The sequence below is a fragment of the Metarhizium robertsii genome, assembly GCF_000187425.2.
Source record: "Metarhizium robertsii ARSEF 23 chromosome Unknown MAA_Scf_29, whole genome shotgun sequence".
Classification (NCBI taxonomy): domain Eukaryota; kingdom Fungi; phylum Ascomycota; class Sordariomycetes; order Hypocreales; family Clavicipitaceae; genus Metarhizium; species Metarhizium robertsii.
Window position 1 is genome coordinate 14,023 of NW_011942170.1, and position 13,496 is coordinate 27,518.

At 51.0% G+C, this 13,496-nt stretch overlaps 4 protein-coding genes across 4 annotated transcripts; all 4 read right to left on the reverse strand.

Annotated features, from left to right (window-relative positions):
- Positions 1-265: 265 nt before the first annotated feature.
- Positions 266-1,410, reverse strand: MAA_10315 (Brix domain protein; the record flags this gene model as incomplete). Its single annotated transcript, XM_007828313.1, has 5 exons — positions 266-510; positions 569-849; positions 910-1,013; positions 1,083-1,206; positions 1,280-1,410. 5 exons carry the CDS (start codon positions 1,408-1,410, stop codon positions 266-268), a joined length of 885 nt encoding a protein of 294 aa, XP_007826504.1.
- Positions 1,411-3,517: 2,107 nt separating this feature from the next.
- On the reverse strand, positions 3,518-5,207 carry MAA_10316 (Amino acid transporter, transmembrane; the record flags this gene model as incomplete). Its single annotated transcript, XM_007828314.1, has 5 exons — positions 3,518-3,940; positions 4,020-4,411; positions 4,459-4,650; positions 4,744-5,005; positions 5,100-5,207. 5 exons carry the CDS (start codon positions 5,205-5,207, stop codon positions 3,518-3,520), a joined length of 1,377 nt encoding a protein of 458 aa, XP_007826505.1.
- Positions 5,208-7,073: 1,866 nt separating this feature from the next.
- MAA_10317 (pyridoxal-dependent decarboxylase domain protein) lies at positions 7,074-10,497 on the reverse strand (the record flags this gene model as incomplete). The annotated part of the gene is made up of 7 exons (XM_007828315.1): positions 7,074-7,644; positions 7,702-8,579; positions 8,633-8,741; positions 8,804-9,404; positions 9,470-9,823; positions 9,900-10,284; positions 10,348-10,497. 7 exons carry the CDS (start codon positions 10,495-10,497, stop codon positions 7,074-7,076), a joined length of 3,048 nt encoding a protein of 1,015 aa, XP_007826506.1.
- Positions 10,498-11,686: 1,189 nt separating this feature from the next.
- Positions 11,687-12,742, reverse strand: MAA_10318 (Cyclin-like F-box; the record flags this gene model as incomplete). Its single annotated transcript, XM_007828316.1, has 1 exon — positions 11,687-12,742. One exon carries the CDS (start codon positions 12,740-12,742, stop codon positions 11,687-11,689), a length of 1,056 nt encoding a protein of 351 aa, XP_007826507.1.
- Positions 12,743-13,496: the final 754 nt, after the last annotated feature.

Genomic DNA, 13,496 nt, shown 5'->3' on the forward strand with positions numbered 1-13,496 from the left:
CCACTTCATCGTGGACAACATAACACGCGTTGAGTTTACTATTCTCTTTCTTTGTCAAGTATTAGTGACTCACCTTATGGAACGAATGGGCTTTTTTGACAGCAGCGTATAAGTATATGTGCTTCGTACTGAAGCTATTCGCATTTGGGTGACGCTCGATACAATAGAGAGAAGCTCGTAGACTTCAAAGATGAATACCTTATTCTCCAACTACGTGGAGCGACTCATTGCTAATCGAAAAGCGGTTGTCTGTGGCTGTTCTGTTCTAGGTGAACAATTCCCTTGGATCCAAAGGACTACGTTGAAGTCTTCCAGGACCTGTCCGAATACCAAGGTCATCCTTCTTGGCAAAATGCGCCACAGCTTGCGCCTTGCGCGCCTTGTGCCTGGCTGAGTCGCGTCTCCGGAGATCTGCCCGGACCTGGCTGGGTGAAACGAACTGCTTATTTTCATAGATGATCGGACCGCCGAATGACCCTTCCTGGATGTAAATGGGCGTCAAACAGAAACCTTGAAGGTAGAAAATTAGCTAGCTGGACATGACTCCATCTTCGTAATCTAAACTCACGAGGGCCAATTTCACGGAGAGATAGCTTCTCGTCCTTGCTTGCATCGTCTTCCTCTTCGGCGATCTGATAGTGGCGTACCCAGATACGGCCGTCAGCCACAATGAAGGCTAGCACTCTGTCGATGAAAGGCTTGGCTTTCCTCGCAGTGGGTGGTACGCCGAATGTGTGGGTCAGGAGCTCGCGGAGGAGACGAAGGTAGGGCTCGCCATTGAATGCGGCGTCGAAGGACAGTATTGGTCTCGACCCCTTCAAGCTATTTCCCATAAAGTTGAGTTCGGACCTAGGTCGCAAAAAAGGTGGTGTTATAAAGCTACCCATACGTCTCTTGAAGAAATCTTACATGGTGTGCAAGTTCTGGACATGGAATCGAGCTCGGGGTCCGTTGGGGGCTTTGGAAATGTGCATGTAGAGATCCTGCTGCTTTCGAGCCTCTAGAAAGAGCAGCTAGGCACGTCTTAGTACACCTTGTGACTGTGAATCGCAGCCAAAGTGATGGGGGGTTGAAGGACAAACATTGTTGCAGTTGTATAGGTCGGCGAGCTCGTTCAGATCGTGAAGCTTCTTCTTGGAATCGAATTTAGACTCTCTGCGAGAGTGAGGAAGGAGGGTAGCGAGATCGTTGAGGAGATGTCGGTGACTGCAGCAAGATGACTGGGTCAATACTAGAGCTCTGAAGTTCCAGGCGGCCGAGGGTAATGGTAAGGGCTTACCGTGCGTTGATGCCCCGCGAAGAGAGCAACAGGACTCTCTGCGCCTTCTTTGGTGTGGCTTTTGGGGAGCCATCCTCGGCACCAGACTTGATACAAGTGTCGGCAGAGAGCCTCTTGTATACGGAGGCCATTTTCGCGAGGGGAATTGAGAATGTTTCGTAGGCCGACGGCTGGAAAGTTGAAAGGTGAAGGTGGTGTAAGAGAGCAGAAAATCATCAATGATGTCATTATTCGTTTCTGCCGCAGGTGGGTCGTTGGGCCACACACCGCCCAAACCAGAGATCAATTGATGCTGCGCGGATCGTCGACCTTGTGAGGCACGAGCTTGTTTGGATCAGGTATCCAATTGATCTTTGGAATAATAAAATATTGGCCCGTGGGAGTCACGGGGAGCTGGCTACGACGTGACGAAGCCATTCAGAGCTCAACCTCACGGCAAAGGAAGCTACGACACTTGACGGGAAACGAAGCTCTTCAGAGGGCAGCTGTGGGCCTGTGGCAGGGATGAGGATACAGGCGGCCAGCGAAGGCAGGGTGCTATAGCGACTGCTATAGGGTCTGGTCGACTGAGACAAGAACAAGTTAATGGCTGAAACTTCCATGTCTGCATTTTATGCCACGACTTGCAGTAAGCCTCTCATTTTAAGCGCGGAAATCTTCATTTTTCCTTGGAGATGATTCACTCTTATCAGAATCACCCATAAATTACGTCTCTGGGATCGCAGATAAAGACGGGTTAATAGGAGGAAGAGGGCCGGGATGGAACAATAATGAATTAATCCTCGCACTCTCATCCGCTAGGGAATCAAAGTCTGGAAGCTGGGCGGATAGCGAAGAATCGCCATCCAAATCCATGAGAGCAGTCAATACGCATTTGAGACCGGCGACTATAAAATTCACAACAGGGCTCTGTGGGATTGATGCGTAAATGGTGACATGTGAATTCAGAGGAAGGACGAGTCCTAAAAATGCACCAGAACTGATAGTAAATGATAATTTGGATGATCTGAACCTTATAAGAAGTGAATTGCTCGGTGGGCTCACGCCTTACCCGGTACCTGGTTATCAGGTATTGTATTATAATGTATTAGTATATATTTGCGACAAGTATATACAATTTACCATATATATTACTTACGTATACATCGGGGCAGTGAAAGTGCCAGATAGTAAATAATGGGTCGATGAGCGAGCCTAGCAAAAAGGGAAAGTACGCCCACCAATTTAGTATTCGAAATCCGCCTTTTATAGATCCGTCAAATCTTTGAAGAGTTGTCAACGCTACCTATAACCTCCTGCCGCCCTATACAAAACTGTTATTTATCGTCATTCTGTATTTGAATAGGTAGCCCCTGAGCGCTGTGAAGTCGAGTATTAGGCTCGTAATGGGCAATTCACCCCACATGTTTTAAAAGAGTAGTTCAACCATTTCTGTGTACGGCAAGATTGAAAGATACTATTTCTCTAAGAACTGACCTCATGACTTTGTCATGATATCTCAAGGGAACTAAAGGTCGCCGGCTTTGACTACACTCGACCCCCTGCTTGAAGATTGGAGAATCGATCTCAAGTCACTCAGACTTGACGGAACCATGGAGCTTCTAACGCTAAACCTTGCCTTTACCTTTGATGGCTGGGAACATGGGCTCTGGAGGAGTAAAGACAGAGCTTGACGTGGCGTTGCAAGACGAACCTATGCACCCTTTTGTAATAGGACAGCATCTAAACCGACGAAACTGACTGGTGTATCTGGTAGTTGGATTTCGCATGCAATTGGCTAGAGTCGAGCAGGATAGTTGTCGCGTTGATGGAGCCGTCAACTGATGTGGGAAGTCCCTCCTGTAGTCCATTTTCTTGGATTCAGTATCTATCTACCGAGGTTTACCAGCAAAAGAATAAGTAGCACACAGCATACCCGGCGCAACGCCTGCAGCCATGGCGGGAGGAATTTGCCTAGCTTGTCCCGGCGTTCGTCGTCATCGGATGACCCCGCGCCAGATGAGGCACTTGGCATGCTCCCTCGCGTAAACAAGAACCATGCAGATTCTCACCTGAATGAAGACCAAGCCAGATTGAGCAAGTTTGTCGGAACTTCAGCCGTGGCGTCTGGGGGCGCTTCAAGGTGGCGCGGAATCCCCGCATCATCTGATGTTGCCCAGAGATGCGCTCGAAACGAAAACAGCACCCGGACTCTTTTGTTCTGCGTGATTCATTCATCTACATAGCCGTGGCCATACATTATGCCGAGTTGGAGTTGTCCGCACACGTCCACGCTCCAGACCCTCCGCTCTTCTTGTACGAGTCTATAATGCCGACAACTGACCCATAAGTCCCGGTAATCATCAAAAAAGTGCCTGATACAACTACAAAGACACTGAAAATAACCATCAAGACCCACTTGATGGTTCTATCTTGTTTGCCCTTGCTCCAATTATCGTACAACCACATGCAGCCCATGGGCTGGAAAGACATGAGTGTACCGAGGAGGGCCCCAATGAGGGAGACCAAGCCGCCAAAGACGGGGATGCCACTGGCTATGAGGTAGGCAATGACTGTGGTGACCAAGGTACAACTGAGCCAAGTCGCCCAGTGAACAAGGTTGTTTGCCGTCAGATGCCTTGATCCGCGCAAGATACGAACAAAAGCATACTTGGCCGGAAACTATAGGAGCAAGCGGCAGTAGAATCAGCACGTGTCCTGTTGAAAGACTTTGTCAGGCTGCAACCGGGGCAATACTCACGTGGATAACAATGGTTGTTGTTGCTACAAGACCCGGAAGGGCCAGGCCATACGCGATCCTCTTGACTACTGCGCCGGCAGAACCCAGGGCCGGAGACGCAACGTAGGAGCCGCAAAAGTAATAGACGACGGCGCCAATCGATACATATGTCACCGTCACCCCAGTCTGGCAGATGAGCAGACACCTCGTGTAATGGCGCGGCTCGCGCATCTCGGCCGCGATGGCGAAGAAGGCCGGGGTGCCCGCATAGGCAAAAACAATGGACGATATGGCCGAAACGGCCGAAGTAAAGGACGGCGTCTTGAAGAGCTCAAAGCCCGACACCCACGGGCCCTGCTGCGGCGCGGCCGCGGGACGGTCCTGAACGCCCACGGCGATGGTCACCAGCACGACTGCCAAAGTAAGTACTTGCGGCCGGCATCAACAAGAGCCGACTCACTTGAAACAAGGATTCCGGTGAGCCCTATCCATGCCAGCCAGCTGATGCGGCCTAGCGTGCGGATGCTCGAGAGAATGAAGCCGATGATGGCGGCGACGGCGACAAAGACGGCCGTACATGCGCCGTGAGACGACATGGCGTTGAGGCTGATGGAAATGCCCAGCATTCCTGACCCGGCAACAAAGATCCAATCTAACCCGAGTTAGCACCGCGTATCTAGGAACACGATCTGTCTCAAGCGCCCCGCTGGGAAAAGGATGCGACGAGACCAGACCAGTCACTTACAAACGCAAAAGGCGGCGCCAAAAGCTTCCCGCCCGATGCGGCCAAACATTAAGCCACCAGCGTCATCGATGCCATACACCTCTGGATGCCGCCGCTTGAAGACGCCGACAATGTGGTCCGACCACGTAGTAATGCCCGCGATGGCCAGCAGGCAAATGAGGCCCGGGATGAGCCCCAGAGTGTCGAATGTCGCCGGTATCGACAAGACGCCCAGGCCAATCTGCGTCTTCATCATGAGTGCCACGGTTCCGACCCATCCAACCTGTCCATTGGTCAGTTTTTTCTCACCATGAGAGCAACTCGGGAGAACTTGCATTGCGGTAGTTGGGCCCCTTTTCCGTCAAGTTGCCAAACACGGCGTCGCGGACGCCTGCGTCGCCGTCGGAACCCATGTGCTCGCCTCCCACCACCGACAGGTGTCGCGGCTCGCCCTCGAGGCCAGAGGACTCGGACTTGCTGGACATTTCGGGCAAAGCACGCCGGATGGATGGGGGTCGCGGGAAAGGCGCTGGCAGCCGAGTCTTGGCTGAGCAGAATCCCAACACGGGGACTCGGGCCCTTGGGAGGAGAGAAAGGAAGCAGTTGCAATTGCAATTCAACGCAATTGGCACCAGACTGTTGTGACTGAGCTGGTGTACGTATGGCTCTTGTCGAAAGATGGCAGGATTTCATGCAATGGCATGGGAATCGTGGATGTTTTTAAAGGCTGCCTAGACGGCCGCATTTGTTCTAAACTCGGCGGCCGAATCTCCACGCCCGCAACAGATTAGAGTAGTGGCTGTGGCTTCTTCTGGGGCATTTGGAGCTTTAGAGTTTTGGTTCAATGTTGTGTGTTGGTTTCCGTGGCGTCTCCTGCACTAGCTGGCCTTGATATAGCCCGTCGACTACGTACGCAGAAGCCTGCGATGGAGTGTGAAGCCATGTTTTGATCCAGACACGTGTTGTTACACGAACCCCTCTTGATGGCGAGATTTGCATCTGTCAGTAGTACCTCGTATCCGCAGCGGAATGCCGATGCGGGGAGGGCATTGTTGTATTTTGCCAAATATGGACAGCAAATGCTCCATCAAATGCTTGTTTATGATGAATGGGGTTGCTTGTGCGTGCGACTAGTCGAAAAGACGGCGACAAAGGAAAGCGAGTAGCAAGGACTAGCTCTGCCATGAAGAACAAGAAACAGGTCGACATGGCAGATACCCCCAGTGACGCGCCACTTTACTACGGGGCGTTGGAGGTGTCGTTTTTTGTTTTATGACTCGTTTATACCGAGGCTTTATTTTTCATGATGGAGATTTGGGTTCCGTTTTCTTGTAGCCAGTAATATCTAGACTTGGCTTGCTCGTGTTACGATTCCCGGCAACATTGGTGGCCGCCTAATAGGTCCTCAGATATTCTGCCTCGTCCTACCCTAGCATGCTTGACAAATGCCCGAAAGAATGGTTTTATGCTTCGAAATTGACAGTCTGCTGCATCATGGCCGCCGTTCAGTCATGGGCGCCAACTTGGATGCCCGTCTTGTCCTAATCCGCCCAGTTGCACCAAAAACACGGCTATTGCACCCGGCGATGCATTGACAAGAGACTTGATGGCAGGTAGTACTTATTGATGATGATAGATCATCAGTCGACTACCCAGCCTCGGTAATGCCTACATACCCAAAGAACTCGTGAATCTCAGTGTCTACTGCACAGCGCACCGGCCGGCAACAAACCTATTCCAGGGACTGATCCAGCTTCCCGCTTCTCTCAATTACACTGGAAACTGGAAATGGTCGTCTTTCTGGCTAGCGAGTGGTCACAGAAAAACACTGAGATAATTGAGTATTCACAGTTTTCTGCCGCTTCATCGCCATCAACAATCGAGCAGCAGGTTACGGCCTTGTTCTTGCCTGTATGTAGTCAATGGAATACGCTCCCACATTTTGGAAAATCCCAGAATGTATCCTTCTCGAGTTCAATCGATGATAAAATAGAGGGAACCAACTGCTGAGCCGCCAGAAGCCAGTAGGCAGATTATTCGCACGTCAGGCCAAGGAGGCGATATGGCCTCTGCATATTGTCAATACGTTTCCCAAATCCCATAATAAAATACTTGACATTATTGGCCAACACATCCAGATGGACAACGCAGCAGTGACATTTCTCCTCATGATGCAACCGGTACTTTGGCCTCCATTGTCAAGACGACCACGGCACGAGCACGTCCGTCAAGATGACAAGAAGGAACATTGCGATGAACTAGACTTTGTATTCAATTCAGCTTTTGAGTCTCGTAACCGCAAAGTCTAGCCCAATGTCACAATCTCACCTCCCAGATCCTCGACTCATACCTCAACTCGAGCCACTCAACACGGCCGCAATGGCATCCAACTCCTTCTGCCAGGAATCCGAATCCACCGTAATACGAACAAACTTGTCCCTATTAGGTCCCTCGGCATCAACCAGGACCGAGTGGCCAAGCGTCATGGTCCCAGTATACAACTTATTCTTGAGCCCCTGGAGCAGCCCCGGCCCTGCGCTCCAAGACTCGTGAGGATCCTCCCACACCTCCACCTTGAACTTTTTCCTCTCGCCAAAGAAAAAGTTCTTGGGGAGGAGCTTGTTCTGCACCGGCATGGGCTGCTTAGACGCCTCGGGAATGTCCGACAGACCCAGGATCAAGCCCTTGCCCAAGAGGTCATTGACCGCTTTGGGGAGGGGCTCAGAAAAGGAGACGTCGCTGGCCGAGAGGTCGATATTGGGTGCCCGAACGAGCACATGGCTAATATGCTTCTGCTTCTCCGTGCCGTACAGGTAGAATGGCATAAAGTGGGCAGGGTAGTCCCCGTCTTGGTTGGCAGAATTCAGCGGCCGACTCTTGATGACCTTCTTAAAGGTCACCACGCCCGTCTGAGCGTCAGATCTATCCCCTGTTAGAGTTTGTTCTGTGACGTGATGCAGGAATAGGGGTTGCACATACTCGTAGCCCTTTCTGTGTATTTCCACATCGAGATGCGGAGGCTGTCCTCGCTTGACTTGCATAGCGACGTGCTCCTTGATGTCAAGTTTGTGACAGGACCTCAGAATAACTACATCAGAGGGGTCATTCTCCATCAGGGAGTTGTAAAACGCGGCCAGTTGATCGTCCAGCGCCGCCGAGAGAATAAGCTGCTGTCGTCGCGTCGCGCTGTGGAACGATGTCTGGTAGACGAGGAATACGTCGGTGCCTGGCGGGAGAGTACGAGGCCCTTGCACGAGGAATTGTACCCGGTGGCTGGGGGTGTTTCTCTCTCGGCACACCTTGACTTCCTCCTTGACCACCTTTTCGAACTTGTGCATGAGTTTCTCGACAAAGTCCATCTCGGTTGGGAACGGGTTCATGACTACATTGCGCAGCACAAAGAGACCCTGGTTGCATTTCTGAACGCCAATTCTCTCCATGAAGGTCTGGGCGCATTTGCCGTAGTCGTCTGGCCCAAACTTGGTCGAGGTTAAAAACATGGGGATTTTGGTCGGATCCGTATTGGCCGAGGTGACGGACAACCTGTCCGTGACTCTCTTCATGAGGTAGTTTGCCTCGTCTAGGTCATTGTTGAGGCTCTTATCTTTATTTCGCCAGTTGATGGCAAATGCATTAATGTTGAGATCTGACCCTAGCATCCGGAGCATGTTGACAGCCTCTGGGGACTTTATGATTTGCTGGTTGGACTTTCCTATGATGTTTGTGCGGATCCATTGTTTCTGCTTGTTCGCCTCGTCGGAATCAAACTTTTTGGCGCCCTCCTCCTCAGCAGGCAGCATGTTGAAGGGGACGCAGGTGAAGAATTCGTTGTCAATGGTGGCGTAATATGCAGACAGCTGAGAGAAATTAGCTTCGCGTGGGATATCTCAAGGAGAGCATGGTACGTTACCCTTCCGCTGGTAAAAGCCGCTTCACCCAGCAACATTCCGTAGCCGCTGGGATTCAGGCCAATGGTATGGTTCGAGAACCACGCCGACATTGCTGCCGCACCCGGCTTGCTGAAGAAGAGAGTGAAATCAGTAATGCCTACCTTGGTGGCCGCCGTTCAGATACTACTCACCTTCCTTCAACGCCGTATATGCCAATGTTGTCAGACGATCCCTGCGAAAGGTAGGGGACGGACCATGTTACCAAGTGTCGCAGTCTTCCATCTCGGTACACCAAACTTCCTGCAGGATATGGAATGTAACCGGCTTTATGGGGATCCACGGTAATCGAGTCTGCATGCTGCAGAGCCAAGAGATCCTCTTCCGATGTCTTCTTCAAACAAAGAGCCGGCACAAGTCTTTTGACATCAGAGGTTCCTTCTGCTGTGAAAGAAACATCGTCTTCCCCAGATGCCGTCCCAATATGCTTGGTTTCGACTGGCCCGTCTTTGGTTCGACGCAGCATGGTGGCAAAGTAGCCGCCCCAAGCTGCATCGGCGTGGATGAGAAAAGACAGGCCGTGTTTGTCCTGCAACTCTTTCCGCAGCTCCACGATCTTGGATAGTCTGTCAACAGCCCCTTCTTCGGTTGAGCCAATTACGGCCACGACTGCGTATACAGGTGTCTGGCTCTTGGCGCAATCCAGCAGTTTCTCCTCCAGCACCTGGAGGTCAACGCGGGCATCGTTGTCGACAGGAATATTAATAATGGCTCCCGAACCCAAACCAGTAATTGCTGACGGGGTCAATTAGCTCATCATCTTGGAGTCTGCTGTCTACATGGTACGGGGGTCGGCATACCTGCTGCTTTTGGCCACGAGTAGTGGTGTGTCGTTGAGATGAGATACTTGGCTTGCTTTTCTACCTTGAAGTACTTCTCGAGGGGTTCTCTACCAACGGTTTGGATATTATATGGCTTGTGGGCATCCTCTATAAACTTGCTCGAGATGTCAAACTCGTCGCTGAGCTTGTGGGGAAGATCCAGAACAGTTTCGGGACGGAGGTTGAGCAGTTCCCAAGTGCTCATCTCAACGAGGAGCTTTTCTTCAGCACCAGGCATACAGGGCTTGACCTTGAACCTGTCGGCGACAAACTTTAGGTCCCCCTCTTTCATTGCCTGCACGAGAGCTAGGGGGTAGAATTTAAGATTTCGCGCTGTGTGCTGTACGTTAGCATTGCTCCATCTTGAAAGGCCGAAAAGGAAGCAAGCGAAAATTCGACGTGTACATACCAACCCACATGGATTCCAGATTCGCAACACTGCCACCAGAGGTGATGTGACCCCAACCTACGGGGATGTCGGCGGATGGGGATTTTGGAATCTCCGTGTTGTAGCCAAATAGAGTGCAGAGCTGTTGTCCAACCTTGAGCTCTACCAAGGTAGTGATGGGACTTGCTTCAAGGGCGACGTTGTTGGGATTATACAACATGGTCATGAAGTACCCCAACAATGCTGGCATGGTCAAGTCCATACACATGTGAGCCTCGTACCGCGGCGACCAGAACGGCACCGAGTGCTCGCCCAAGAGCTGAGCGGCCTTGCGCACGGCATTGCCCAGGTTATCTCTGATCTGCTGAAACTCCGGCGAGCGTCTGACTTTGGCGGTGATGAATTTCTGTAAATAGTGGTTAGTGGTGCGAAATAAGCCCCGGGGGAGGGTTTTGTTTGGGCAAAGTACCTCATCCTCGGGAAAATAATTGAGCCTGGCCTCGAGCAGCTCATCCAAAATGGTGTTTATGTTTGCTCTGAAGTCGGGCAAATTGGAACCCTTTGGGCCGATGAAATAGGAGAGAACAGCATTCTGTTCTTCCGAACCTTCTTGAGACATATCGGGCACAGAGTAACTTGTCGGACGAAACGATGCGCTGTTGATATTGGCTCGTTAATGATAGGCAGAAATCGCCGTGAAACCAAGTAAATGCATCAATCAAAGCGCTTTGTATTTATATCGGCACCGTCCCATGAGTTTCTTTGTCCAACAGTGGCGTCACTGCTCGGGCGCCGTAATTTCGTCCCAACCGACCGTGCGTCCGACATGATGCATTTTATTGCCAAGTGGCAAATATGTCATTGGATATTCCGTGATGGACAACATCGATGATTTGATCAATGCTACGCCTTTGCAGATGCAGCACAGGATTGAGGGGAATCTGCATATTGCGGGCTTTGTTCATGCAACCTCACAGGTTCCGCGTTGCAGGGGGAATATGCCACGTTGGACGGATGTAGTAACTTGCATATTAGTGTAGACAAAAGAACCAAGCTGAACGCCACCATGGACGGGGATCACGCTTCTCTAGCCGTAGTACTACCCACGGATGCTTGTCGGATCGTCAATACCGCAAGACATATACCTCCTGACACACGTCGATCGGATCAGTTTGGATGCCCCTGTCAGATCCGACGATATGGATGAATATTGCATTCGTTTGTATGGGGTATTTCCACCCTTTCTTTTACGTGGGGGCAGCATTGGACATGCCCGCATACTGCCCGCGAGATCTGAAGTCCAAATTGGCGATGTCGTCGACGTTTCAAAGCTGATATGGTTACTAGACAGTGATTTAGAGTAGTATTTGAAACTGACAGCCAGGACATTGTATCGCTATGTGTTTTCTTATTTTCCAAGTCCTTGTTCTCAATACCACAATATTTGCATCCAATGAGTACTGGCCTATGCTTGCAACAAAATATCTCAACATGTTCTAGTCGAGCTTGGTCTTGGCAGCCAACTGGCTCGGGACCATTTACTTCCCATCCTCCAAGTAGGTAAGAGGGGGCAGGGGGTGAATGAAAGTATGTCTCTGGTAAATGCTCCAGGTGATGTGACAAAGATGCCTGACTTGCTGCCCGACTCACAGGTCAAATGTTCGCTTTCAAAAGAATCGTCATCGTCCACTTCCTAGACAAGATTGCATGTCCGAAAGCCCAGAGATGTGTCTGCTTTTTGAGTCATGTCTATTACTGGCGCAGGCGGTAGACATGCGACGCGCCCTGACAATTTATCCGCCAATAGCTTACGTATTCTTATCAACCTCTTGACGGGAGTGATCGAGCAGACTCTGCAAATCGGGAGGCAGCTTTTCCCCTTCATCACTCTCGTTCCAGCGACGCTGTGCCTGCTTGCACCACCGAAAATGTTCCAGAAACCCATCCCGCGAATATAGCGTATTGCGAGCCTCGTATGCCCATGACCAGAACGGCATTTCGCGCATGACACAGCCGTTTGCGACAAGCAGTTGACATCCGGCACAGGACACACCTTCTTCGACTTGGCCTGTTCGTGTATCATAATAAGGAAGCGCACACGTCCCCATAAAGTTGAGAATTTGCCCTCGCTGCACGAGCGATGCCGGACTCGGTCGGTATGGATACTCGTCCACAAACATCAGTGCCTTGTAAGCAGAAACAATGGTCATGCGAGATTTGTATGTGGACTGCTCCATGTTGTATGTTCCAGGCAGAGTCTTGAACCTTTCAAGTTGATCCATGTCACACTTGGGCAATTGGAACTGCCTTTTAACAGCAGTGAGAGAGTACATTTGGAGCTCGGGTGCCTCCTGAAAGCATCTGTAACAGCATCGTTCCCATGTTAACAGGGAAATAAACCCACCAAACCCATCGCATATGGCGCAAGCCTCTGTGCAGAGTGCTCGGTAACAGTCCAGTAAGGAAACGCTCGTGGCAACTCCCGTTCGCAGCAAGGCACAGACAAGGTTGAGTCCGTGCGAGAGGACCAACCGGTATTGCTTGAGAGAATATACCGCCTCTCTCGACTTGAGATTTGTTTGCCCAAAGTTGAACAGGGATTGCAGATCTAGGCCCAACAAGATGTTATTCAAGAGTTCTGCGGGTAACCGTTCGAGGGGCCCGAGTGCCGGGTTAGAGGATCGCTGAAACGGTGATGTTATCGACTGACGAATGCCATCATGTTGAGAAGGCGGAAACCAGATGACGGACCGGCAGAATTCTTTGCGGGGAAAGCTGACGGTGGAAATAATAGCATCGGCCTTGTCTTTGGGGAAACGGAACTCGGTGTCAGAGAGATACCCAGGGGGTGGAGAGGCAGCCATTTTCGACGTCGAATGTAAAGGGAACCGGCCCCAGACGTCATTAGTGGTTACTAGTCGCGTGGCGCATGATTGACACTTTGAACTCGGAATCAGGAGTCAACAGGGTTGGTCAAAGGGCGGACTAGTCACGTGGATGTGAGCGTCCCGCCCCGCGTTATCTTCAGAACCACACTGGCGCGTCTGTCTTGGATGACCAGAAAGCCCTTTTTGAGATGAATGATGTCTGGTCAATGAGACATGGAGCCTGTTTTCGGTTTGCGGGGCGTAGCTCCCAATGTTCAATGTTACCCCAAACGTTTCAGAGCGCCAATTGTGCCGCCGCGGATTCGAAATATTGTGCCCATCAGGTTGACCCCTGACGTCACCCCACGTGCGCCTGGCATTTTGTGCGGCCACATCAGGCCCATGAAGGAAGCTCAGCTGGCCATTTCCTACCAAGTGTTGTGGGGGGGAAATACTGTTCAATATTGAATTCAATCGTGGCTTTTGGAATTCAGCAAGAATGGCAATCCATTTCGGCTACTGATTATCAGACAGGTAGTTGCGTGGACGGCCAAGTCGGTTATACATGGCAACGTATTCTCTACAATACAAAATGCAACTGAGCCTCCGGATACTTTAATAAAGAAGTTGACTTAAGGTTCTGACCGGTCAGCCACACCCGGAGCAAGGAGCTAGCTGACTTACCAATTCGGTATAGATACGTGTAATTACTCAACGCACGCGCGTTCATTGCTTTGTCTCATCAACCCCC